The following is a 25,090-nucleotide window of genomic DNA, read 5'->3' as shown; positions in this document are numbered from 1 at the left end:
CCCAGATTTGGAATGAAGTATAAAAACAAAGAATGTGTCAGGGTAACTTTTGTTGCTGAGGACGACTGTGTAGGCTGAATCCTGATGTTCACAGTCCCATTTGCTGCGTGCACTCACTGTGGGAGTTGTGTAGCCCAGCAAGATGTGGTACCCATTGTGCACAACTTCCAGAGGTGTCTAAGGGCTCATGTGTGTGGCATTCTTAATTCTGTGTGAATGACACAACTCTTCTCTTCTTCTCCCTCACCGTGCCACGCACATTTTTGAAATCTTTCTTGATGTACCACCCAAGCATGGGATTCTTCTTAGAGCCCCCCAAACACGTGGCAAACTTGCATAAAGCTAGCTATCCCCTTTCAGTGTCGGGTCATGTTCCTTATACCACAATCCCAAGCATGCTCACTAGGAACTAATTTCCACTGGGGTCAGAAAGAATTACTCCCAAGTAGAGCTATTTTGGAGGCTCAGGTCCACAGGTGCCCTTTCATGAGCAGAAGGCCTCTTTCTGACTTAGTGAAATATTATAGCGTGATAAAGGACAAAAAGGACAGTGTGTCTATATATGTATTTATTTACGTAGTACTTTTTGTCTGTATAATTCTAAGCACCATACCATGGGGCCCCTGGTGGTCTCCCATCTGGGCACCTCAGCAGACCTGCCAAGTGTCCCTATTTTCAAGAGACAGCCCCAGATTTATAGAAGCCATTGTGACACCTTCCTCTGCTGGCTCACTGGTCACCAGAGTGCTAAAAGACCTGGTGGGCTCCTACGGTTGGATCATTTCATCTGTGTGAGAGAAAGGAGATGGAAATGTAAGTAGGATTTCTCTCAGCATCTGAATTCTGTGATGATAGTGAATTCCTCTTGAGCATAGATGTGTGAATGCCAAAACCAATTTAGGGACAGGATAGCACTGTGAGCCACATTTATCACATTTTTCTCTTTCTTTTCTAGGCTTTCAAGGCTGAGGAAAGTGTTATCCCGGTTGGGAAGGTGAAGTAAGATTTCGCCTCTCCCTGAGACTTCCCTCTCACCCACAACATTCTGTACCCCTCTTTCAGAGGACAGAAAAGGTAGAACCCTTCAGCATATAGATGTTGCTGTGATGGCCTGGGACTCAGGCTCAGACTCAGACTCAGAGGAGACTCAGTCTGCACCGGATCCTTTGCCTCAGGCATCATCTGAACCAGGTCTGGAGCCTGATCCTGAGGATTCCCAGTCTGCACAGTTTCCCCTTCAACAAACACCAGCTGGGCCAAGTCAGGAGCATGAGCCTACCCTGGATCCAGATGCGGGGATTACCAAACCGGTAGTGCCTTCAGCTGGGCCATCACTTACAGCTGCTCCACTACCGGTTTGGTCAGGGGAGGCTGAGGCGGTTCCTGGGTCTAGTAAGCCACCAACGTCTCCCGAGCTGCAGAGACTAAGGTCTGAGAGAAGGAGAGACCTGAGTACTCGCAGGAGGAGTGCTCGTCTTCAGGCGAAACAGGGAGGTGAGTCACCGGGGGATCCGGACTGGCCGCTACCCCGATAAAGATAAAGGGCTGTCGGACCCTGCCCCAGGTTGCAGGAGCAACATTGCTGTATGCTAGATCCTGCCTGAGATCCTGTACCTGTCCTTGCTCTTGCCTGGTTTCCTGCCTTGTGTCCTGCCTTGGCCCTGTCGGACTAACTCCCAGCAGAACCTTCGGATTCTGGACCGGCCCTGGACTGTGCTTCACGGGTTACCCCCGGGCCCGGCACAGTTGCTTCCATAGTCATATTAGTCCCTAAGGTTTCTTAAGAAAGGTCTCTCTGTAACTGTCTGAGGCCTATTTCGAGGTTCTGAAAAATAAAAATATCCCATGTAGCTCTTTGTTTCCCTGTAGGCTCTGCATACCTCCTGCCAGAAGGGGATGGCCCAGGAAAAAATAACAGTAATGTCTATTTCCAAATATATGTTCAGTGTATATAAGAAAGTCCCCCAAGCAGTTCTAATTGCTAGGCTTCACTTCTTTTCCATTTAGATGACATAGTCCTAGAAGACCTGGAGGGAGAGCAAGGGCCCATTTTCTGTGAGCAGCAGGACAGCTCTGGAAGAAGATGGTGGAAGAGCTTCTCCATCAGAGGAGCTCAAGAAATGCCCAAGAAAACATGAAGGCAATGTCTATTTCCAAGGATATGTTCAGTGTATATAAGAAAGTCTCTAAAACACCTAGTCAAAGTCTTCCCTGCTAGGGTGAGAAGCGCTGCGTTTCCATTATGCTAATTATTTCTAAACTTGCATGTGTGCATTGAAACTAGCATATGCAAATCTGTCCCCCAATTTGGCCACCCTGATATCCTCTCTTCTTTCTCTTCCAATAAAAAGATCAGAAACAATTAGCCTAAGCCAAATACAGTGGTGCCTCGCAAGACGAAAATAATCCGTTCCGCGATTCTCTTCGTCTAGCGGTTTTTTCGTCTTGCGAAGCAACCCTATTAACGGATTAGCGCTATTAGCGGTTTAGCGGCTATTAAAGGCTTAGCAGCTAAAAGGCTATTAGCGGCTTAGCGGCTTAGAAAAAGGGGGGAGCGAAAAAAATCGCAAGACGTTTTCGTATTGCGAAGCAAGCCCATAGGGAAATTCGTCTTGCAAAGCGCATTGAAAAACGGAAAACCCTTTCGTCTAGCGGGTTTTTCGTCTTGCGAGGCATTCGTCTTGCGGGGCACCACTGTAATGGCAGTAGGGATGATAATTTAGGTAGCGCATTGAAAAACGGAAAACCCTTTCGTCTAGCGGGTTTTTCGTCTTGCGAGGCATTCGTCTTGCGGGGCACCACTGTAATGGCAGTAGGGATGATAATTTAGGTAGCGCATTGAAAAACGGAAAACCCTTTCGTCTAGCGGGTTTTTCGTCTTGCGAGGCATTCGTCTTGCGGGGCACCACTGTAATGGCAGTAGGGATGATAATTTAGGTAAACCACTTTCCTCTCATGAGATCCTTCATAGTAAAGGTTCAGGGTGAGGGGCCATGGAACTCCTTGGAACTTGCGGGAGGGCTGTACCTCGGTGGCAGGCGGTCTGATTGACATACAGAAAGCGGACTGATGTAGAAGGGATGGAGCAGTTGCCCCTTCTCAAGTGGGCTGCAAGAGGAAGGATGCTCCCTCCAACCAGCATAGAAACACAGCTCTCCACCTCTCAACTGCCAGCCCCTGACACGTTAGTAAGACTTTTTGCAGGCTAGTATCTTTTGTGGGTTATTTTATGAAAAATCCTCTCATTTTCCTTTCATTAGAGGATTTTTCATAAAAGAAAATGCCCATCAAAGGAAAATGAAAGAAAGGAAATCTGGGAAGAAATACAAAGAAATGAAAAAGAATTACTTAATAAACCAGACAATGAAAACATTAAACAATATAAAAATCCTTCAAACACAATTCTCAGTGGTAATAAATGAAGAGCTGGAATGGAAGATCAAATGGCTAAAATATAAACATTTTTAATTCGGAAATAAGCCGGGCAAACTCTTGGCCTGGCAACTAAAGAAAAAAAATGAGATGAAAGATTAATAAAATCAGAATGGATGATAAATGGTCTGATGATCCAAAGGAAATCAGTAGATGTTTTGCCAATTACTACAGTTATACAAAGAAGGGTCCGAAAAAAGTGAAAAAAATTGCAGAATATTTGAAAAAGAATGGACTGCCTAAGATCTCAAAAGAGAAATCCAGGATATTAAACTCTCCCATTGCCCCTTTAGAGGTACAAGCAATTCAAAGAGCAAAAATATTATCAATTTTAAAATTTTAAAAATGATAACAAGAAAGGAGGTGTGATGGAGATTTCAAAATTTGAATCCGACCTGGTAAACTCTAAGACCAAAACTCTTTCTAAAACATACAGACTCCTCCTTGACTGGGAAGTCAAGGAAGAGGAGGTCAAATCAGCAATGATTAAATGGACTCAAGCCTTTGGACACAACATAGACATGAGCCAATGGGAACACCTATGGAAAGTTAATTGGAAATTTGCAGCATGTTTTACGCTAAGGGAAAACCTCCAAAAGATGCTATATTGGTGGTATTTAACCCCCTGTAAACTTTCCAAAATGTACAAAAATGTTCCAAATACATGCTGGAGATGTGGAGAACCAGGTGGAACTCTCTTCCACATGTGGTGGGTGTGTAAAATGTTTAAGACCTTTTGGAGAAAGATGCTTATTGCCATTTCTGTGGTGGTTCTGTTCTGTTATAGCAGTTATAGACTTCTGAAAAATGCCTTTGGGCTCCTGCGTTCGAATGCTACTTGTGGTTTTCCCACAGTCATTTGGTTGGCCGCTGTGAGAACAGGATGCTAGAGTACATGGTCCGCTGGTCTGATCCAAGAAGCTCTTCAACAGCTTAGCTCAGTTGGTTAGAGCACAGTGCTGATAACGCCAAGGTGGCAGGTTTGATCCCCGTATGGAACAGCCATATATCGCTGCATTGCAGGCGGTTGGACTAGATAACCATGGGATCCCTTCCATTTCTACAATTCTATGATTCATTGCTGCATCTGTACATGTTGCACCTCCACTTATTGTGAGGTATTTCAATGGAAAGAGTTATACCAGGACTGTTCTCACCTGGTAGCTTCATTATAAACCTTAAGGTATAAAGTTAAAGAAAGGTCCTTTCAACCAATTTCAGATGATATATGCTAGTTTCCATAAGGGCATTTCTACCCAAAGTACCTACCAGGGAAATAAAAGGATCTGGAAAAGTTAACCTCGCTCAGAGTTGCCAAGGCTGCATCACTTGGGCTGATAATACTCTTTAGCATTTCGTATCCATCTCTTAATAAACAACACAACAGGATGTCCTTTCAACCAACTTCAGATGACAGAGAGGAGTTAAGTTTCAACCATTTATTTAGACACTTTTGACTTTCCTAAATTTAAGCAGGAGTGTTAAGTCTAAGATCTGCTCGGCCAGGTGGAGGAGTCTGGCTCTCCGGAGCCCGCCGTGACCCGGGAGGGCGGCTGTCTAGGAGGAAAGTGAGCCGGAGGGAAGGACGGGGCGCAGGCCGGGCGGGAAGTTCTTGAGAACCGGCCCTTTGTGGAATCGCCCCTGGCAGATCCAGGGAATTAGGCTTGCCCTGTCCGAAAAGGGGGTGAGGAGACCGAGGAAAGCGAGCAAAACTCAGCGCGCCAGGCAGGAGAGAAGCATCGGAGCGCCAGAGCCAAGCATAATGAGAGCGGAGCTTCCAAAAACATTTGTCCCTTCGCCTTCCCAAGCTGCGCAAGACAGCGCAGAGCACGGGAGACTCTCGAGCTGCCCCACGTTGGGCAAGCGATTCTTTGCATTGCTAGGGGTTGGACTAGATGACCCTCGCGCGCCCCTTCCCGCTCTACAACGAACAAAACCGTGGGGGGGGGGGCAGCCTTTGCCCAGGCCTTCTCCACGCAAATCCAGAGCCCACGAAGAAGGCGCGCTGCGGCCTAGATGCCGAAGAAGACGCTTCGCCCCTCAGCTTGCCCTCAGGGGGAAGGCTGCAGCCCCGCAAACTCGGCAGCCGCAACTCGGCTCGCTGCCACCGACCAGAGGCGAAGAGAGGCGGCGGCGGCGCACGAGGTCGGCTGGCAGCCCTCGGTGACTGGGCTGCCCGTGCATGGAGGGGACGTGGGGCCTTCCTTCAGCCGCTGGCCGTTGGCGAGCTGAGGCGAGTGTTCTCCCGCCCGCCCGCGTCCCAGAGGCGGCCGTTGGCCGGAGAGCGCGCGCTGACCGCGTGACGGCCTGTCCAGGGGGCCGTGGTAGGTCGGTCGCTAGGCAACCGCCAAGCGGTCACTGCCGGGGTCCGGAGAGCGGCCGCTGGACGGAGCGCGTCCCTTTCCGACCATGGAGGCGATTAAGACCACGGCCGTGTTTCAGAGCGTGGACCCCTCGCTTAGGGCCTATTTCAAGAAACACTCCATACCCGACATCTATGAGGTAAAGGCCCCGCTGAAGGGCCGTTGGGTCACAGTGGCGGTGAACACGGGTGTGCGTGTGAATGGGGGTTTGCGAGGGGGACCGGCCCTCTGCCTCCTGCTCTGCTCTGAATTACTCACTCCTGATTCCGTTATACGCTAGCGATACTCCCTGTCTCATCCCGTCCCTCTAATCGACCTGAGTTTCGGTGCACACGTCGTCCAGGGACCCCGGGGTAACTTAGGGAGAACAAAGCTGGAACGAGAGAAGACGAACGAACCCGTATCATAAAAATGCGTTCGTTGCAGAAAACTGGCAAGATATAGAATATATAGAGTTTAGTTTCAGGGCAAGCACTGCAGTTTAGGAGATCTTCATTTGTCTTTTCACGAGGGTGTTGGGGGGTGGCATCATTTAAACTGTAATCACGAGGGTAGAAAAGCTAATTCCATCTATACTAAATCCTCTTTTAGGTCGCAAAATCTGTCTGCCTGCCTGCTTGTTTATTGCAGCACACACACACACTCCCTCTCACAAAGCTTCAGGTTGCATCATAAAGATACATCTAAAAGCAACATAAAACCATCATTAAAATATTACTATCAAAGCTTTCAAGATAAAGGCTAGAACCCAAAACATATTTATTATAGAGCAAGGCCCTTTGGGCCTTAGTTTTGGATCAGCATTCATAGGATTACACTGAAATGAGGCAAAATGAGCCATCTTTCGAAAACCAGTTCAGTATAGTGTTTGCCTAAAGGATAGACCCATTGAAAAAGTAGTCCCATTGAAATCCACGGATTTATGTAGGGTGGGTATCACCCTCTGATATTAAGCCTGCAATCCTAACACCACTTATCTGGGACTAAGCCCCATTTAATTCAGTAGGAATTACTTCTGAGTAGACGTTATTAGAACTGTGTTGTAAGTTAGGTTTTAGAAAAGTGCTTATTCTCTGGCTTAAACTTTTCAAGGAAGCTCTTTCCTTAGTTCTTCTATAAGTGTTTCTCAACTGCCTTTCCATAATGCTTCAACCATATCATGTCATACTAATGCCTGGAGGAAATATAATCTCAAGGGGAGATAGGGAATTATGGTAGACACTTGTCAATAATTGACTTGCATTTTGATTATGCTTCCTTGGAGCATTGGAGTTTGGGAGCATTTTATGTGCGTCTGCCCCCACAAAAGGGGTGTTTTGGGTAGATTTCAGATATTCATATTGAAATAAGATTCAGGTTAGACTGGAAGAAGTTCTTCAATTTCTGAATTCCTAAGTAGTAAGCCTTTTATTATATAAAGGGTATCAATTCATATTCTGCCAAACAGTAGAAACTTTTCCTGGACAATTCTGAAAGATGTTCTCTAAGGTGTTAAGAGTAATATAGGGCACTAATTTGGACCAAGTCAAGTACCAATAAATTGTTGGGAAGATAGTATTTGTACATGTGATACAAGTAGGGATTTTTGTTATCACACTATGGACAAATAAACTGGCATATATAGGCAGAATCTGGGAAGACTAAAATAATTAATTTAACGCAAATGAAATTTGAAATTCAAGTAATATGGCTTGGGGCCAAAACAAGAAGATGTTAATGTTAAATTCTGCTTTTAAATTGGAAATACAATGTATTTTTAATCCCTCAGGAAAAAACAGCTTTCTGTTTAATTACTCTCTTGAAAAGCCTCTTCAGTGTTAAAATCGGAATACCAAGTGTGTGAGCAGCCATATATTATTATGAAAATATGAGAATACAGTACAAACCCAAGTGGGGTAATCTTATTTGATACCCAGTTAACATCTATTTGGGATTGGGTTCACGTGACGAGGGGTAGCTAGGGAGAGAATAGGGAGTGCAGTTTAATATATAGGCAGTAGGTGGCAGTTACAGACTTAGAGTGCTACATCGTTGTCAAACATGAGCTTAAAGATGATGAGATAGGGAACTGGAAAGTATAACTAAAGAATTATGTGCTCTGATTGAATAAGAGATGCTCTCTTCCAAAGGTTGATAGTTGGATCTGTTATTTTGTCAGAATGGAAGTTTAGAGCCAAGTTGTAAGCTTGCTGTGTGTCTCCCCAAAGGCTGACTAAGATGTGGAGTGCATAACACAGACACAATGCTCTCAACCTTTCAGTTTTTGACCACAGTTAGTTGAGCACTTGACTGAGTTTTAGTTAAGAGCTTGATGTTGCGCCTGTGGCAACGGGTAAAGATCAGAGATGGGGGCTTTCCCCAGCATTCCCTCACAGGCAACTTTCCAGCCAGTAGTAGGTGAGGCCATGTGGATTTGGCCAGAGACAAAAGCAGGTAGCTCCATGGATGTTACTCTTACCTTTGGACAGAAGGCTACATTCCAGTCACACATCACAAGTTTCTACCCACACAACACTCCATAGTTGATCCAGACAAGCAAGAGGCATTATCACATTTCAAGGACACATTCTAAACAGGCAAAAGCATTTGAGGCTGATGCAGAGCAGAGCTGGTGGGAGATGTGACTGGGGAAGAAACTAAAAGCCGGATAGTGGGGCCTGGAGCGCTGCATTTGGCCTCTCTCCAAGAAGAGAGCTTCCTAGCATTTAAAATCTCACCACTACTGTAGCTGGAAGACAGAAGTGCCTGGCGTGCTCTGGTCCATGGGGTCACAAAGAGTCGGACACGACTAAACAACAACAACACTGTAGCTACTCTCCTTTTACAAGCTTGTGATTTTGCACTGTATTCCTCATACTGGCTCTACATTTTTAAAAAATAGCTTAACATTTCATGAAATGAAAAATATACCTTTATTTGGTAACTGAAATGTTCAGTTTGTGAGAAAGGGTATATGTTAAATGTTGGTTTTTTAAAATGTGTTTTTTGTAACTGGTTAAAAATAAAAGAAGAATTTGCAGAATGCTTAGATCCAGGTTTTGGGACAAATGCTCTTGGTGAAAGAGCCCCGGTAGAGATTTATAATCACAAAACACGCAGCAAAATAAAGCGTGGAAATATAGGCTGCTAGACCTTTTAACCCAGTCAGATATAAAACCAGGTATTATTATTATTATTATTTATTACCCTTCTAATTTTCTTTCCCCTAGCTGTCAAAGAGACCACAGGTTTGGTAAATGAAAAATTGGTTTACTTACAAACTCTTTAAAGGTCAAATTTATGTGCTTTTCCAAAGAGCAGCAAGGAAACACACAGTACAGTTTAGTTTCAAAATTGGTAAATGTTTCTAAATTATTGATAGAAACACAAATATGGCTTGCTTAATTCATGTGGTCTGGGCTTTAAGTGATCAGCCCAGATGCCCTTTCTGGTTGGATTCACATGGTGGAAGAGAATGAACAAAGGCTTTGCTAACCTTTTCTGCCAAGATGTCGGGGTGGGACCTAGCTAAGCCTGAGAGGACTGTTTACTCCATGGCCTCAACCATTAACTAGAGCTAAGCATGCTGGTTATTTGAGGCTGATATTGATCCCACAAAAAGGACATGTCCGGTAAGAATCAAGTTATGATTAAAGAACACAATTTACAGACTAGCTTTTATAAATCAATGAAGCAGGCATCAGAGGATCATGGAGCTGCATGTTAGTTGAAATCACAGTGTAACTGGTTTAGTTTGTATGATAGCTTTGATGAGAGGAGCTGGATGAGGGAACTATTCTGAAGAAAACAACTGTAAGATAAAGACGTTTTCATTTATATACCAAAATGAAATGGCTTAGAAAAATATTGTCTATTCAATTTAAATAGGGACAAAATATTTTTATATCATTTTACTTTTATTTTATTTATTTTATTTGTACCACGCCAATCTGATTGGGTTGCCCCAGCCACTCATAATGCTTTCAGAAGAATGTATAAAGGTAATAATATTTAAAAGTTTGTCTTATACTTTTATACAAGTATATTTGTTATATTTATTACAATTCCAAATGTGGATTTTTCATTGCAGGCCCTGTTGTGTGGTCTGCTAGCTATGCGTCCAGATGATCCACTCAGGTTTTTAGAAGAAAAGCTCAAAGAAGTAATGGAAAAAGGTCTATATAGTATTTTATGGTATGTGTGATATTTTGTCTGTGTAGACTATAAATAGTGTGGCAAGCTGTAGAATACTGAAATATGGGGAAATGTTATTTAGGGTTCAATCCTGAAGTGAGTGGGAATACAAAAAAGTTCTACAGCTTTATCCTACTCTACTGCAGAGATGAAGTGAAAGCAGAGGAATGCTTTTCTGTTCTTTCTGTTTTGTGTTAATGTTTTTCTTACATTTTTCACTCTAATTGAAAACAAGTCCTTGAGTTTGGGGTCGGAGGAACCCAGGAAAAGTAGTTCTGGTTAACTTCAGCATCCATGGTGAGACCACCTCTAGTTCTACTTCAGATCTCATTACTTCCATGGCAACCATAAGACAGTCTCAAGTTGCCAGTGCTCCCAACATACAAGACAGAACATATGTCATTGTTCTATATGGTGAGATGGTTGTCTGAATGTAGGGGGCATCTCTGTGACCATCATTGTCATGATCAGTTCACTTCTAGGCGAGGTTTAGAATTTTGGCATCTACTTCCCCCTGCAGTACTAGTACCACGAAGTGCTCTTGACCTGCTGGTTTAAGCATAATTTCCATGTAGATGGGACCTTGTGGGAAGGCCCCTCCAGTAACATGTTTTATTTCTGAATTTTCTGCTTAGAAATGCAAATTAAGTAGTATATAGATGTCTTAAAATAGTAACTAAAATAAATGTACACTTTGAGTCACTACATTGGCAGCCCATGTGTTAAAGTTTGAGATAAGATGAAAGAAACCAGATTGGGAACATAGTGATGATGAACTGTAGTTCAATTTCTGAATTGTTTCAGTTTTTAATTGGTTTTGTGCCAAGCAACAAAAGCGATAATTTAAAAGTTATTTCTGCAAGTTATTCTTGGAGAGTGCTTGAATGTATTTCAGAATTGTTCAGAAATGAACAATATTTGGAATGGTTCTGTCCAATTTGCTTCACCCCCCACCCCCGGCAAGGATATGCAGACAGCGGCTTTACATTTTATCTATACGAAAAACTTTTTTCAACATTACTATAGAAGAATTAGAATTGTCAAAATAATGGACTGTTTAAAATATATCAGCAGTAAAGTTGGATTTTTGGAAAACAGTGTTTCCCATGGTGTAGTAACATTTATTGTTTTTATTTCATTCCATAAATATTTAACAGTGGCTGCATTCATGTGTAATGATATGCCAGACTTTCTGGCTTATTGCAGTTTATTAGGAATAAGCAGTGTGCTGGTGAATGCTGCCTATTCGTTGCTCCTCTGGCAAGAGTCCAAGCAAACAAACCAGGAAGCATCATTATTTGTTGCTCCAGGGTTTCAGGCTGGTTAGGATGTAACAGAGGACCAAAGCTTTTAGGTTTGTCTATCCCAATCACACCAAGGGTGGTATGCACCAGCATGCTGTTTATTCCTAATAAACAGCAAAAGTTTGGCCTATAATTACATACAAATGTGACCAATGTCTCTGAACACAACATTAAGTGTTAGTTACCTGAAAAATTGTTTGGGGCACTTCTAAACACACACTTTGAGGTTAGGATTCAGTCACATACTAGTAGAATCAGGTTGCACAAAATTGATTGAGTTCAGTTGCACAACAAATCTGCTTCCCCTTGCCTCCCATTCAAACTGTTTACAAGGAAAATGACATGGGGAAATGCACTGGAAAGTGTGGGATAACATCATCTAATTGCAAATAAATCAAAATGAATGCTCAATAAATAGCTAACATCATCTAGTCTCCTTGCAAACAAATCAGAATGAATGCTCAATAAACAGATCATCTGGAAATCACCTTTAAAACTATGGTTCACTAATACAGTATAATTTAATAGTGGTGCTATTAGTGTTAACGGAAAATGGAAACTTATGTAATCATGTGATGCATACAAAAAGTAATATTATTATACCCCCCCGCCAGGGACACGTGTATTGATCCAGACCTAAGTCTAAGACTAAAAGCGATTTCAGATACATATTTACACACCCTTTTGGGACTGGATGATGATCAACTAGTAAGTATTTCTAAACCTTTTTGGCTAACTCTGAGTGGAGTAAGAACAGTTGCTATCCTCAAATGTATTTTACAAAGAATTATACTTTTTTTTGGATTCATACTTTGCTTTGTCTGAAAGTATTGAGAGGAAAAAAGATCCCTACTCCCAAAGACCTCATAATATAAAGCAGCAGTCCTGAACACAGCTACTCTGTACCCATTAAACTCAGAGGGACATCTGGATAAACATGATCAAGATTGTGCTGCCAGAAAATATGGCATAAGGAAATAATTTAATAAAATTTCAAGTTAAATCTTACAGTTGGTCCTCCAGATTGTTGGCATCCTTTTCATTTTAGGTTCTGAAAAGGGATTGTGCAACTGGAACAGTAAAGCTAAAGCTAAAGGACCCCTGGACGGTTAAGTCCAGTCAAACTTGACTATGGAGCGCAGCACTCATCTTACTTCAGGCTGAGGAGCCAGCATTTGTCCGCAGACAGCTTTCTGGGTCATGTGGCCAGTATGGTCCCCCTGATGGGCAAAAATGCGCCACCAATAAATTGGGCTTTCCGGTCCTCTTTTGGTGCCTCATGTGGACCTTTTGAGCACATCCGTATTGTGGAGGGCAGTTTAACCCTTTCATAATATCAACTAGCAGTAAGTGATTGGAGGGGAAAGTGTGCCCAAAAGAGAGTAGAGGCAGGTGGCTTTTATTTTTTGTTTTTGTAAAACAATCATGGACAGACATCAGACTTTCGGGTTCAGCCTAGTTATTTTACTATAACTCTGAGATCCATTGACCAGAGCAAAGTGCAAAATAGTGGCAGGAAAGAGGGCAGCATACTTTGAACTAAAAGGCAGGATGTTTCTGAGCAAGCCCATTCTCAGCTTAGTCCAGGATTTTATTTTCTATACCAAAGCTAACTTCAAAGTCTTGTCACACAAAAATCTATTTCTGTTCCAACCGACTCCACCCCAAAGCTTTTTTCATCTCAACCACCTAATTTAGAGGAGGGAAGCCTTTTTGTGTGTCTATAGTTATATAGTTGGGACGCGGATGGTGCTGTGGGTTAAACCACAGAGCCTAGGACTTGCTGATCAGAAGGCCAGCGGTTCGAATCCCCGTGACGGGGTGAACTCCTGTTGCTCAGTCCCTGCTCCTGCCAACCTAGCAGATCGAAAGCACGTAAAAATGCAAGTAGATAAATAGGTACCGCTCCAGTGGGAAGGTAAACGGCGTTTCCATGTGCTGCTCTGGTTTGCCAGAAGCGGCTTAGTCATGTTGGCCACATGACCTGGAAGCTGTACGCCAGCTCCCTCGGCCAGTAAAGCGAGATGAGCGCCGCAACCCCAGAGTTGGTCACGACTGAACCTAATGGTCAGGGGTCCCTTTGCCTTTACCTTTATAGTTAAGCAATTTGGAGTCTGAATCCTTGCTGATCTACTGCAAGTTACCCAAGAGATCTACCAGTAGATCTTGATCTACCCACCCTGGTGTAAAAGGACAAGAAGTAACTGCAGCTGTGGTTATTACTGTTTTTACAAATGCATAGGCTCATGAGTATTGTACTTACTTCCTCAAACAATGAACTGCTTTAACAATAGCTGAATTTCCTTTTACTTCACAATCTAAACTATTTCAGTTGCATTGGTTGCATTATTGTTTGATTTCATGCAATCAGAATATTGTAACAGTTTGACGATGGAAGTGAAGTTAGTTATAATTATCTGGAGGGGGCCGAATCTAGTGTTGAATCTCTTAACATAACTGTCAACAAATGTACAATTACATTTTACAATTAATTATATGACAATACCAACATAGAAAGTTTTATTTGTGTACATATTCTCCATTTTGATGCAATTTTATTTATGCATTTACATTTTAGATGACTGAGGATTTATGTGATAAAGCATGGGACTTTTATAGCATTAACTTAAAGAGAATGTGCTTTGAGTAAGTATTTGGTTACCTTTAGCATATAAAAACATTACGTGTACTTCATTTCCAATTCAACATGATCACATACTAAATAGGCTATTTAGTGCAAAGTCACATATTGGGTAGTCATGGCATTTTAAGAAAAATGTTAGAAAAAATATATTGTTCCTTCGATTTGCTCCTTACATTTTGTTTGAATTTATATATATATATTGATGTATATATTCCCCATATACTTCCTATGAAATTACATTTTCCCATTTTCTTTCATTCAGGTAAAAACTTCATTAATATATTGTTTATTATGGCTTAATAATTGCAGTGCCTGGATAGAGTATTGCTCTATGAGGAAAATTTCTAGGGAAATTTTTCAGAAAAAGATGGCTTTTGCAAAACACTTCTATGATCAAAAACAATTAAAATTAAGGTTACAGCAGTGGAGAGATTGGGTGAAGTTTCGCCATGAACAACACAAAAGTAAGTCTAGCACTAACAGGTGGCCAATTTGGTTACAACTATTTACTAACTCATAGATCGCAACAGCTGCTGCTTGGGCTTCTTGAACAGTACCATTAGATGTATTTTCAAAATGTGAGATTCATTTTGACAGTGGAATTTGACTCACTATAATTGGTTTTATTTGACTGCTACAAAGTCCCAAAAGCATATTTCATTTTTATTCATTACAGTTTGCCCAGGGTCATTCAAAAATGTATTAGTATAATTCTCCCCCCCCAATGGTTCTTATATCTACTTCACTAGGCTGAAAAACCTTCTGTTATTTTACCTTAAAGATATAGCTGCTTTTACTAGTACAGTGGTGCCTCGCAAGACGAAATTAATTCGTTCCGCAAGTTTTTCTTCTTGCGAGTTTTTCGTCTTGCGAAGCACGGTTTCCCATAGGAATGCATTGAAAATCAATCGGAGATTGCGGGGCTGGCAACGGGGAGAAGCGATCTTCTCCCCGCCGCCCCTTGCTTCAAAAGAGGTCCAGGGACAGCGGGGAAGACACGCTGCGCTTCCCCGCTATCCCTGGAGCTTACGGGGCAAGCTTCGTTTTGCGAAGCAAGCCCATAGGGAAATTCGTCTTGTGAAGCAACTCGAAAACGAAAAAACCTTTCGTCTTGCGAGTTTTTCGTCTCGCGAGGCGTTCGTCTTGCGGGGCACCACTGTAACTGTTTACTTACCCTACATTGTATATCAGGCAATGGTTAAAGATGAGATTTCTATCAAATGACATCAGTTTTTTATATTTTATATTGTATAGATAGGTGTGTGTGTGTGTGTGTATTCCACACACACACAAACAGTCAGCATATGCAACAGAACATGTCTCCAAGCATCTTCACCAATATGATAAATATGATAAAACATTGCTTGAGTGAGAATACCACTGATATAAACCCTTCTTTCATATCTACGTGTATGAGTAGGCAAATTACAGTACCGTAAATCTGAATCCATTTTGGATTCAGAAGGAAATAATACCCAATTTTTCATCAATTTCCTTTGAGGCCTGGTTCAGAAGATCAAATTACTGTATTTTTCGCTCCATAAGACGCGCCAGACAATAAGGCGCACCTAGTTTTTGGAAGAGGAAAACAAGGAAAAAATATTCTGAATCCCATAAGCCAGAACAGCATGGGATAGCCGCGCGCAGTCTCTCCCGGGCAGCGGGATGAAGGCTCCCACTGCCCAGGAAAGGCTACCCGTGGCTAAGCAAGAAGCCAGGACAGCCAGAGGGATCGCAGTGCAGTGATCCTGCTGGCTGTCCTGGCTTATAGGATAGTTGCGCGCAGCCTGTCCCGGGCAAGGGGAGCCTTCATCCCCTGCCCGGGAGAGGCTGTGCATGGCTAAGGCTCCCCTAAGAGCCGCGCTCCCTTTAATGAGCCGCATGGAGCGTATGTGCGGTTCTTGGGGGCTTTTCCCCGAGGAGGGCAGCCCTTCTCCCTCCTCGGGAAAAGCCCCGAAGAGCCGCACATACGGGCGGCTCATTAAAGGGAGTGCTGAGCAGAGCCTCCTGCCTGCATTCGCTCCATAAGACACACACACATTTCCCCTTAATTTTTAGGAGGGGAAAAGTGCGTCTTACAGAGCGAAAAATACGATAGCCATCTTTATTATGGTTAGTTAAAACAGGCCAGGATAAAACTGTGGTTTGCTCAGGGTCCCTAATGGAATGCCTGTGGCACCCTAGTGCCTTGGACACCTCTCCTCTTTGTAAATGCCAAGGCCCCACTACTATTTTTTTTTAAAAAAATGTGTTTATTTGACTGTTTATTTGTTGGGGGTTGCCTGCTTTTGGGGGAGGCGTGGCCTGCTTATTTTTGGTTTCGTTTATTTGTTTCTGAGTATATTTATGACTTTTACCTGGTTATTTGTGAGTAGGTGGGTTCTGAACATCACCAGTTTTTTTGTCGATGAAACTGATAGTTTAGAATTCCCACAACAGCCCCCAAACTCGAAAAGTTTGGAGAGTGCTGGTTCAGATCACTATCTGAACCAGCTTTGAGAGCCAACCAACTTCCTTGCTTCAGGCAAAAGGTAATGGAAATTACTGCTTGTTAATAAAGTTCCTGCTTTTCCATTTATGTTGTTTATCCAGCAGCAGCAAGGAGGCTTGGGAGAATCTATGATTGCTCTTTACAGATGATTATCTTAAAGGCTTGGCAAAGACAGACTGGCTTTACTAAAAAGGCTAAAAAATACAGTGAGGTATGTTTTCTATGATGTTTTGATTACCTCTGTTCTCTTCCAATTCATGTTTTAGAAATTCATATTTTTTTTGTTGTTTAGCCGTGTCTGACTCTTTGTGACCCCATGGCCTAGAGCACGCCAGGCACTCCTGTCTTCCACTGCCTCCTGCAGTTTGGTCAGACTCATGTTTGTGGCTTCGAGAACACTGTCCAACCATCTCGTCCTCTCTCGTCCCCTTCTCCTTGTGCCCTCAATCTTTCCCAACATCAGGGTCTTTTCCAGGGAGTCTTTTCTTCTCATGAGGTGGCCAAAATATTGGAGCCTCAGCTTCACGATCTGTGCTTCCAGTGAGCACTCAGGGCTGATTTCCTTCAGAACGGATAGGTTTGATCTTCTTGCAGTCCATGGGACTCTCAAGAGTCTCCTCCAGCACCATAATTCAAAAGCATCAATTCTTTGGCGATCAGCCTTCTTTATGGTCCAGTTCTCACTTCCATACATCACTACAGTGGACACTCGGGTTGCGAATGTGATCTGTGCGGGATGCACGTTCGCAACTCGCAGTGTTTGCAACTCGCACAGCGCGTCGTTGCACGCACAGGTTGCAATTCGGCACTTCTGCGCATGTGCAAAGTGCGATTTAGCGCTTCTGTGCATGTGCGACCACCGAAACCTGGAAGTAACTCGTTCTGGTACGTCCGGGTTTTGGCAGGTCCGTAACCCGAAAAAACGCAGCCTGAAGCGTCTGTAACTCAAGGTATGACTGTACTGGGAAAACCATAGCTTTAACTATACAGACCTTCATCAGCATCGTGATGTCTCTGCTTTTTAAGACGCTGTCTAGGTTTGTCATTGCTTTTCTCCCAAGAAGCAGGCGTCTTTTAATTTCGTGACTTCTGTCACCATCTGCAGTAATCATGGAACCCAATAAAGTAAAATCTCTCACTGCCTCCATTTCTTCCCCTTCTATTTACTACATTTTTCCAGCTGCTCTGATCTGAGTGGGTATGCACAGTGGAAAGTGTGAAATTAAAAATGCTAGTGAACAAATACTGATTCATTTCCATAGAAACTATGTGCCTCATGACTGCCCAGTAGTCCATAGATTAGGAGATTTACAGGTTCAGCACAGATGGGGCAGTTTACACAGAAAAAAAATTGGCCACCATGATATCTCATTCTGAAACCACTTTGTTTTGCTATAAGACCATGCAGCAGGCTTTACTACAGGTTGGAGGGTGGAAGATTTAATTTGGCTTAAAAACTTGGTTAATCCTAACCCTTCACAGTTTCAAAGTTGTAAATAAAAATAGTTTGGGTTTGCTGTGCCCATGTGTTTTCATGTGAAGGCCTTTTTTCCAGTGCAAATTATATTAGCTGAGAGATATGACAACTAATGGGATCCAAGCTGTAGTGGAAGTGACAGCTTCAAAAAAAGCAATTTTCCTCATGACCACGGTAGGGGAGGAAAGTTACATTTCCCTTTGAGGCCTGTTCTGTGCCCATTAATTATCACCTCCCTTAACTGATGAAATTTACATTTTTAAAAAATCATGTTAGATGCAAAGACACATTTAAAGTCTCATGTAGTTTGAGAACTGATTTCTTACATTTGTCAAAACCAGACTGTAGTTTGAATAAAGAAAATGTTAACTTTGTTGTCCTTTTTGTGTACATTTGGCAGCAAGTAGTAGAAGATTCTGAAGATTTTCTTAGTGTTGACTATCATGGTGAAAAACGTGAAAAACGTGAAAGGCATGAAAGACATGAAAAGCATGAAAAACAGGAGAAAGAAAAAAGTCACTTTTTAAGACATTCACATGAAGATTATATATCAGCACCACCTATAAAATCAGGCAGAGATCATATGGCAAAACTGCCAGAAAGAGCAGTGGCCCAGGTTAGTAAGCACAGTTTAATATTTTTAATTCAAGCTTCTCTGAAGGCGCAGGTATGTCCACAAGGGAGAAACCTAAAGGCAGCAAAAGGCACAAAATTGACTAGCAGATACCAGCTTCCCACTGCAGATATAGTAGGTTTGCCAGAACCTGGAAAAGTGCATGGCAGGAGCTTTGATCAAGTTGTTGGAGCCATTTGAGTCCCAATTAGTGGAGCCTCAGACATAGTTCTTTTTATCAGTTATGGACACTCTCCAGTTAGAATGTTCTATCTGCATTATTAAGTTTTTAAACAGTACTAAGCTACCACTTATGTATACTTTATCCCAAAGCAGCAGCGGCAGTGGCTAGGGTGGGGAGTGAAATGAACATATATATTTCCTACTGTTCATTGGGTTTTTCAATGGCAAGCATCCACCCTGTGCACTCCCACCAGGTTGGAGAGGTGGAAGTGACCCCCTGCTTAAGTTGGGGGGGGGTCATTAAGACAGAAGAATCCCTTCAAGTGTTGATCTTGTGGAGAAAATGTGAGTTGGGGTGGTTGGGAGAGGGATATTCACTGTAAAATGACAAGAGGTGAATCACTCCGAGTAGTTACCCTAAATGTCATAGGATTAGATATCCTAGTCACACTTTAGAGTGATGGGGCATCTGGAAAAGGAATATTCGGATACAATGCTGCTCCAAAAGACTTATCAGTGGTGGGAGAAACATTACATGCAGGAATTGGAAATGGGCATGGATTGCAGAGCACTATGCAGCAGCTATATTTTTTGAACCAGGAGAAATCTAAAAGCTAAAGATCAACAGTGGACAAGTTTTAAGCTTAAGTAATGCTTTGCATGTTACTGTGTTTTTGTGTTTTGAAATTAGGTCTTCCATTATTTAACTATAATCGATTTGGCAAGATGTGCTCAGGTTAACCGAAATTGGAAAGCAATGACACAAATGGGTTCAGTATGGAGTAATGTAAGTACAGATGCTTGAAACCAAGATTTAGTACCAATTTTTTTTTAAAAAAAATGAATTGAAGAGAAAACCCAATAAATAATGGTTCTCCTTGTTAAATTAGCCTATTGTCCTTCAAATTTAATAGTGCTGTCAGAGAATAGTTATGTATCATATGATAATGATTGCTTTGGCTAGAATTGTTGCACGGACATAATTTTCTTATAGTCTCTTATTTAAACATATGCATTTTGGATAGAGATAAACTAATTTTGGTTTGGCTATCTAATATTCCAATTACAATTAATCAAAAATTGTATTTCCCTTATGTTTGAGGGATTAATGTTAATTAAATTGATGGCAAAGTTTTAGAATGAGGGCCCCCTTTGTTCTTGAAAAAGGGCTTCGATCCAACAGAGGCGGGAGATAGATTTTTATCCAATTCTCCCTTCCCCATGCAGCCTCCCATGCCTTTTCCAGGGCTGTTCAGACAGGAGTGTCAAGGAAAAGCATGGGGTCTGAGCCCAGAATCTTTTGTGCAGAACCCTAGATCTCAGTCAAGGGTTGGGGGACCACTGCTGCTTTAGCAGGTGCTGAAGATTGCTGGGTAGGAACCAGCATTCATTGGCTGTGCACACTACCACTGTGCAAAAGCAAGCCTCAACATTACTAATTAGCTGCGGGAAGCCCAAAAAGGCAAAGAGCATTATGACTGGTACATTGTTGTAATAGCAGGACTCATTAGTTGAATCTGGCCCACAACTAAATAAGTAGAAGACTGTAAAAAACCCCAAAAGTGATTAGAAAAAGTGAAAGACAGATGAATAATTTGTGAATAATAAATATGGAAAATGTGAATGATTCCTAACAATGAACATTTGAAGGGCTTTGCATAACCCCCCCCCCCTTCCTAGAATATCATCTTTCACAAGTTTGGGAGAATTTCTCTCTTCAAGTTTAAAACTAAGCTAAGCTGCTTCTTCAAGTGGCTGTTTAGCTGTGCTCAGTAGCTAGGCTGCCAAGCACTTTGGAAATTGGGGCCAGAATGTTTCATGGAAATGACATCAAGTGCAGCTGACTCAGCTTTGTTTTAAATTAAGAAATCAAAACTTGTGTCAATCTCATTGAAAGATTACACCCAAACCCCCCTAAAAGTACTATTCCAATGTGCCACAATATTGCGGGCTGAAACTTTACCCCAGTACTAGGCATTTGTAGGCATATGAAGCACATAATTTCTGCCTCTGTATTAGGAAGATTCCTAGATTTAGCATAGATATTGTCCTGTACATCTCTACCCATATCCTGTTGTCATTGGACTTCAGTGTATTTTCATTTGATTCTCCTGAACTACTCACCTTCCAGAAGCGAAACAATTGTTTGTATTTTTAGGATGACAGATTTAATGAACCTTAACATTTGTAATGTATAGAACTCTTTGTTGTTAATTATATCGAAATATATTTTCTGTTTAGATTAATTTTTCTGCAGTAAAAGAGAAGATTAAAGATAACATAGCCGGAAATATTTTGCTGAAGTGGCATACTAATGTGCTGAATTTGAACCTTCGTGGTTGTTCTACTCTTTATTGGTTTACTTTTAAAAATATTGGTAAGCATTTTATTAAATTTCTCATTTCTTTTAATTGTCTTGCTGTTTATGTGTCTATCTTTTTGAAATACAGCCATACCTCGGGTTGAATATGTTTCAGGTTGAGCATTTTTGGGTTGCGCTCCACGGTGACCTGGAAGAAACAGAATGTGTTACTTCTGGGTTTTGCTGCTTGCGCATGCGCTCAAAATGACACCACGCGCATGCGCGGAAGTGGCGAATTGCGACCCGCAGATGCGGGGTGCGTTTGCTTCAGGATGCAAACAGGGCTCCGGAACGGATCCCGTTCACATCCAGAGGTACCACTGTATTCAGAAAAATGTATAATAGGTTTACAATTATGTAAATTCACATACAGTGGTACCTCGGGTTACATACGCTTCAGGTGACATACACTTCAGGTTACGGACTCCGCTAACCCAGAAATATTACCTCGGGTTAAGAACTTTGCTTCAGGATGAGAACAGAAATCGTGCTCTGGCGGCGCGGCAGCAGCAGGAGGCCCCATTAGCTAAAGTGGTGCTTCAGGTTAAGAACAGTTTCAGGTTAAGAAAGGATCTCCAGAATGAATTAAGTACTTAACCTGAGGTACCACTGTACTTTGAGGCCCCAAATGAAGTTCCCAGATGAGGGTTATCCTTTTGTAACTAGCAAGGGGTAAGGAGAAGGAACCAAGCTACCTGTAGGCCAGCACTGCTGGAGATCACTCAACTTGAGACTTGTGAGACAACCACACTTTCAACTGCAGCTTCAGACAGTCATCTCAGTGTTGGTTGGCCTGGAGAATAAGCAGCAAGGGCAAAGTGCAGATAGTGTAAATAATCCAAGTGAAGGCTCAGTATTTCTTTTTCTTCCCACCTGACAATCTTACCAAGTTTTGGGTTTTTCCTGTCTTTGTAGCAAATTCTTCTTCTTATGCTCTGTGGTTGGTTGTGGGGGTTTATTTTTACATTTTCATTTCTCATAACTAGATTGGACCTCAGACTGGAACCATAGTTAAAAGTAAGCAGAGGTGGGTGCCTTTTTGATGTTCCCACTTTCTTGGGCATATTGTAATTAACTAATTATTCATCCATGAAGTGCCAGTTGAAGAAGGTTACTTAAAGAGCTACGTTATCTTTTCAAAGCTATTTCTCATGCTAAATTCCAGTTTCTGAACTTTTCTTTGGCCTATTAGGAAGAATAATTATTTACCAATTTAGCCATGAATCTTTCTAGTAAATAAAAATGTACCTCTGCTTTAACAGAATTCTGCTGCCTGTTTTAGGTTCCCATTTCCTGCTCTAGCAATTCTATGGGGCCATTCAGGATTCACTCATTTTTCTGTTTCAGCAGTTTTAGACTTTATTAGCCACTGAAGTAACACTTTATCCCCCTGGAACTTGTTTGGCTTTTGGGCTGCAGCTTCAAATGTCAACCATTAGATCCCTCCCATTTTTCTTTTACTCTGTAATGTTGCAGACTCTCTTCTTGCAGCAACTGGCTTCAAGTTGCCTGTAAATCCAGCCCACCCCCAACAGCAACAGCTGTGTTATCCTGAGTCCAATATCTGCCTTGTCATCCTTTCCTGTCTTTCTATACTGTGAATAACTAAGACCATTTGCCGGGGGGGGGGGCAGGAATCATAACAGATATTTAAAGTGAGGAATTTTGTAAGTTTCAGCTTTTAAAATTTAGCCAGGCACCTGCATCTTACTTTGGACCCACAGGAAGGTCTTTCCCTCTCAGTAGTCATTTCTTCAATACTTGAGATCACTGTAGGAAATAATTCTGTGGCTGCAATCCTGTGTCACATATCTAGGAGTATACCCCACTGAACTCATGGGGACTTCTGAATATATGTGTATAGGATTACACTGTAAAGGAATAAAAGTAAAAAAAAAACAGGAGGTGTTCCTGGACAACTTTACAGAAAATTTAAAGCTAAGTTGCCAGTTTTCTGTCTAATTCATTTTAATTTGGAGCAGTGAGGGAGGGAGTGTAAGTGTTACACACACAACCCTAGCTAGCTATTCCCTCTTCCTGCCAGAGCTCCTTGTGCCCCACCCAAAGGTGTTCCTGAAGGACTGAGGATCCTCCAGAGCAATATTCCAGGGGCTTTAGCTATAAAGATAAATCAGCCCCGAGTATATTTCACGTAGGCTCTTTGGATTCCAGAAAATGATTTTCAAGCCAAATAACACATGTGAACCTTTAGGGTTATTGGAGGAGTATTTTCAGTTTGTGAAGCTCTGCTAGAGTTTATAAGCAGCTTTTTTCAATTCAAAGCATTCTTGCAGCTATGATTTTCTTAATAGTTTCTCACAAAGTATGAGGCTACAGATTAAAGCTGAAGTTGATCTTAATCCTATGCTTGGCTCACGCTTTGATAGTTTCATTGATGTAGGAAAGATAGTGGATTTTCCCTGAATTTGAATTTACATCATTGGTTTGTCAGTCACCAGTTTTGTGCTGTGGGACAAATGTCACGACTGATCAGTACTGATCAGTACATTTTTCCTCTGCAGAGAACATAGAGTTTCAATATTTTCTTTCTTTTTACAAGTCAATAATTTTATTGATTTATTACATTGATATCCCTCTTTTCTTCCAAGGACTGCAAAGGTGGCGCACATTGTTCTCCCCCTTTCTATTTTAACCTCTCAACAACCCTATGATACAGATTAGTCTGGATTGCACCCTTCTGACGCCCTACACCAAGTAGGGTGGTATTGAGATTTTTTTTTGTCACAATCCTTGGGGAAGCTCTGCCATTCCATGCCAAAACACGTTAGGAGCACATCAGCTGAAGATACTCCATTTGTGAGTGACTGTAGAACATCTGATTTTTTTTTATTTTTATGTGATTGTTTATCCCCTTCTGAACCAAATCATTCTGAAAACCCAAAACTGAGTAGTATTATGTCTAAATAGGCTCAGGTCTCATTCACCTGCTTTAACCCTTCTACCATCTCTCTTCGGCGATCACTCATAGCTGAGTAAGATTGTCTTCCATAAACACGGTTTTAACAATGAGTCTGTAAGTAACTGGAGGCCAATTCTGGATCCACATGTCCTTCCACAGCAGGGACATAGGTTTCCGGTTGGGAATTGATCATGGTGTGGATTTGCCAAGCGTGCCTTCCTCTTAGCACGTTTCTCCCTTGCGTCCTGAGTTTGAGTGTCTTCAAAGCCCATGACACCTTTGGTAAAGGCTGTTCTCCAATTTGAGCGCTCGCAGGCAAGTATCCCAATTGTTGATGTTTATACTACATTTTTTTAGATTTGCCTCGAGACAGTCTTTAAACCTCTTTTGTTGACCACCAGCATTATGCTTTCCATTTTTAAGTTCAGAATAGAGTAGTTGGGAAGGATCCAGTAATTACAAATTGGACTTTGGCTGCCTATCCCCTGACTCAGATGACTTTGCCCTTGTCCAGATCTAGGCACTTAGGAAGGATAAATTGGTGTTTGCCTATTTGTGCCTCATTAGAAAGTTGGATGTGTGTGCCTTCTGTTACAGTTACAATATTCAGCAGATTGCAGTGGATGACAGTAGTTCTGTGCACGTTTAACTGGGAGTAGGCTCCACTGAACATAGTACAACTTAAAGGTAAAAAGGTACCCCTGCCCGTATGGGCCAGTCGTGTCCGACTCTGGGGTTGTGCGCCCATCTCACTTAAGAGGCCGGGGGCCAGCGCTGTCCAGAGACACTTCTGGGTCACATGGCCAGCGTGACAAAACGCCATTAACCTTCCCGCTATAAAGCGGTACCTATTTATCTACTTGCACCCGGGGGTGCTTTCGAACTGCTAGGTGGGCAGGAGCTGGGACTGACGATGGGAGCTCACCCCGCCACGGGGATTCGAAGTCCTAGGCGCTGAGGTTTTACCCACAGTGCCACCCGCGTCCCATAGTACAACTTACTTCTGGTTAAACATGGATTTCAAGTTTTAGGATTTTTAAGCCCAACTCTCTAAAGAGGTTTAGTTTATTACACTGCAATAAATCATATGCCTTTGCGTTAAAAATTTGCAAATGGTTACTAGTTAGG

At 42.2% G+C, this 25,090-nt stretch overlaps 1 protein-coding gene and 1 long non-coding RNA gene across 3 annotated transcripts in view; both read left to right on the top strand.

The window, feature by feature from the left end:
• Window positions 1–994: 994 nt before the first annotated feature.
• Window positions 995–2,362, top strand: LOC309541745. Its single transcript, XR_014223869.1, has 3 exons — window positions 995–1,074; window positions 1,870–1,917; window positions 2,008–2,362. It is a non-coding gene; the product is annotated as an uncharacterized lncRNA (long non-coding RNA).
• A 3,263-nt stretch (window positions 2,363–5,625) lies between these two features.
• Window positions 5,626–25,090, top strand: part of FBXL13 (F-box and leucine rich repeat protein 13) — a 64,663-nt gene continuing 45,198 nt past the window's right edge. Inside the window, exons 1-9 of one of the 2 annotated variants that reach the window (XM_082239590.1) lie at window positions 5,626–5,934; window positions 9,865–9,968; window positions 11,887–11,980; window positions 13,851–13,918; window positions 14,226–14,380; window positions 16,509–16,618; window positions 18,285–18,500; window positions 19,372–19,467; window positions 20,922–21,057. In XM_082239590.1, coding sequence (XP_082095716.1) covers window positions 5,842–5,934; window positions 9,865–9,968; window positions 11,887–11,980; window positions 13,851–13,918; window positions 14,226–14,380; window positions 16,509–16,618; window positions 18,285–18,500; window positions 19,372–19,467; window positions 20,922–21,057 — 1,072 coding nt within the window. In that variant the 5' untranslated portion in view covers window positions 5,626–5,841. The remainder of the gene's footprint in view (window positions 5,935–9,864; window positions 9,969–11,886; window positions 11,981–13,850; window positions 13,919–14,225; window positions 14,381–16,508; window positions 16,619–18,284; window positions 18,501–19,371; window positions 19,468–20,921; window positions 21,058–25,090) is intronic. The other variant, XM_082239589.1, reaches the window with a different exon arrangement.

This window comes from Podarcis vaucheri (genome assembly GCF_965113315.1).
Source record: "Podarcis vaucheri genome assembly, chromosome: 10".
NCBI lineage: Eukaryota > Metazoa > Chordata > Lepidosauria > Squamata > Lacertidae > Podarcis > Podarcis vaucheri.
The sequence above is the reverse complement of the archived record's forward strand: the minus strand, read 5'-3'. Positions and strand labels throughout refer to the sequence as shown.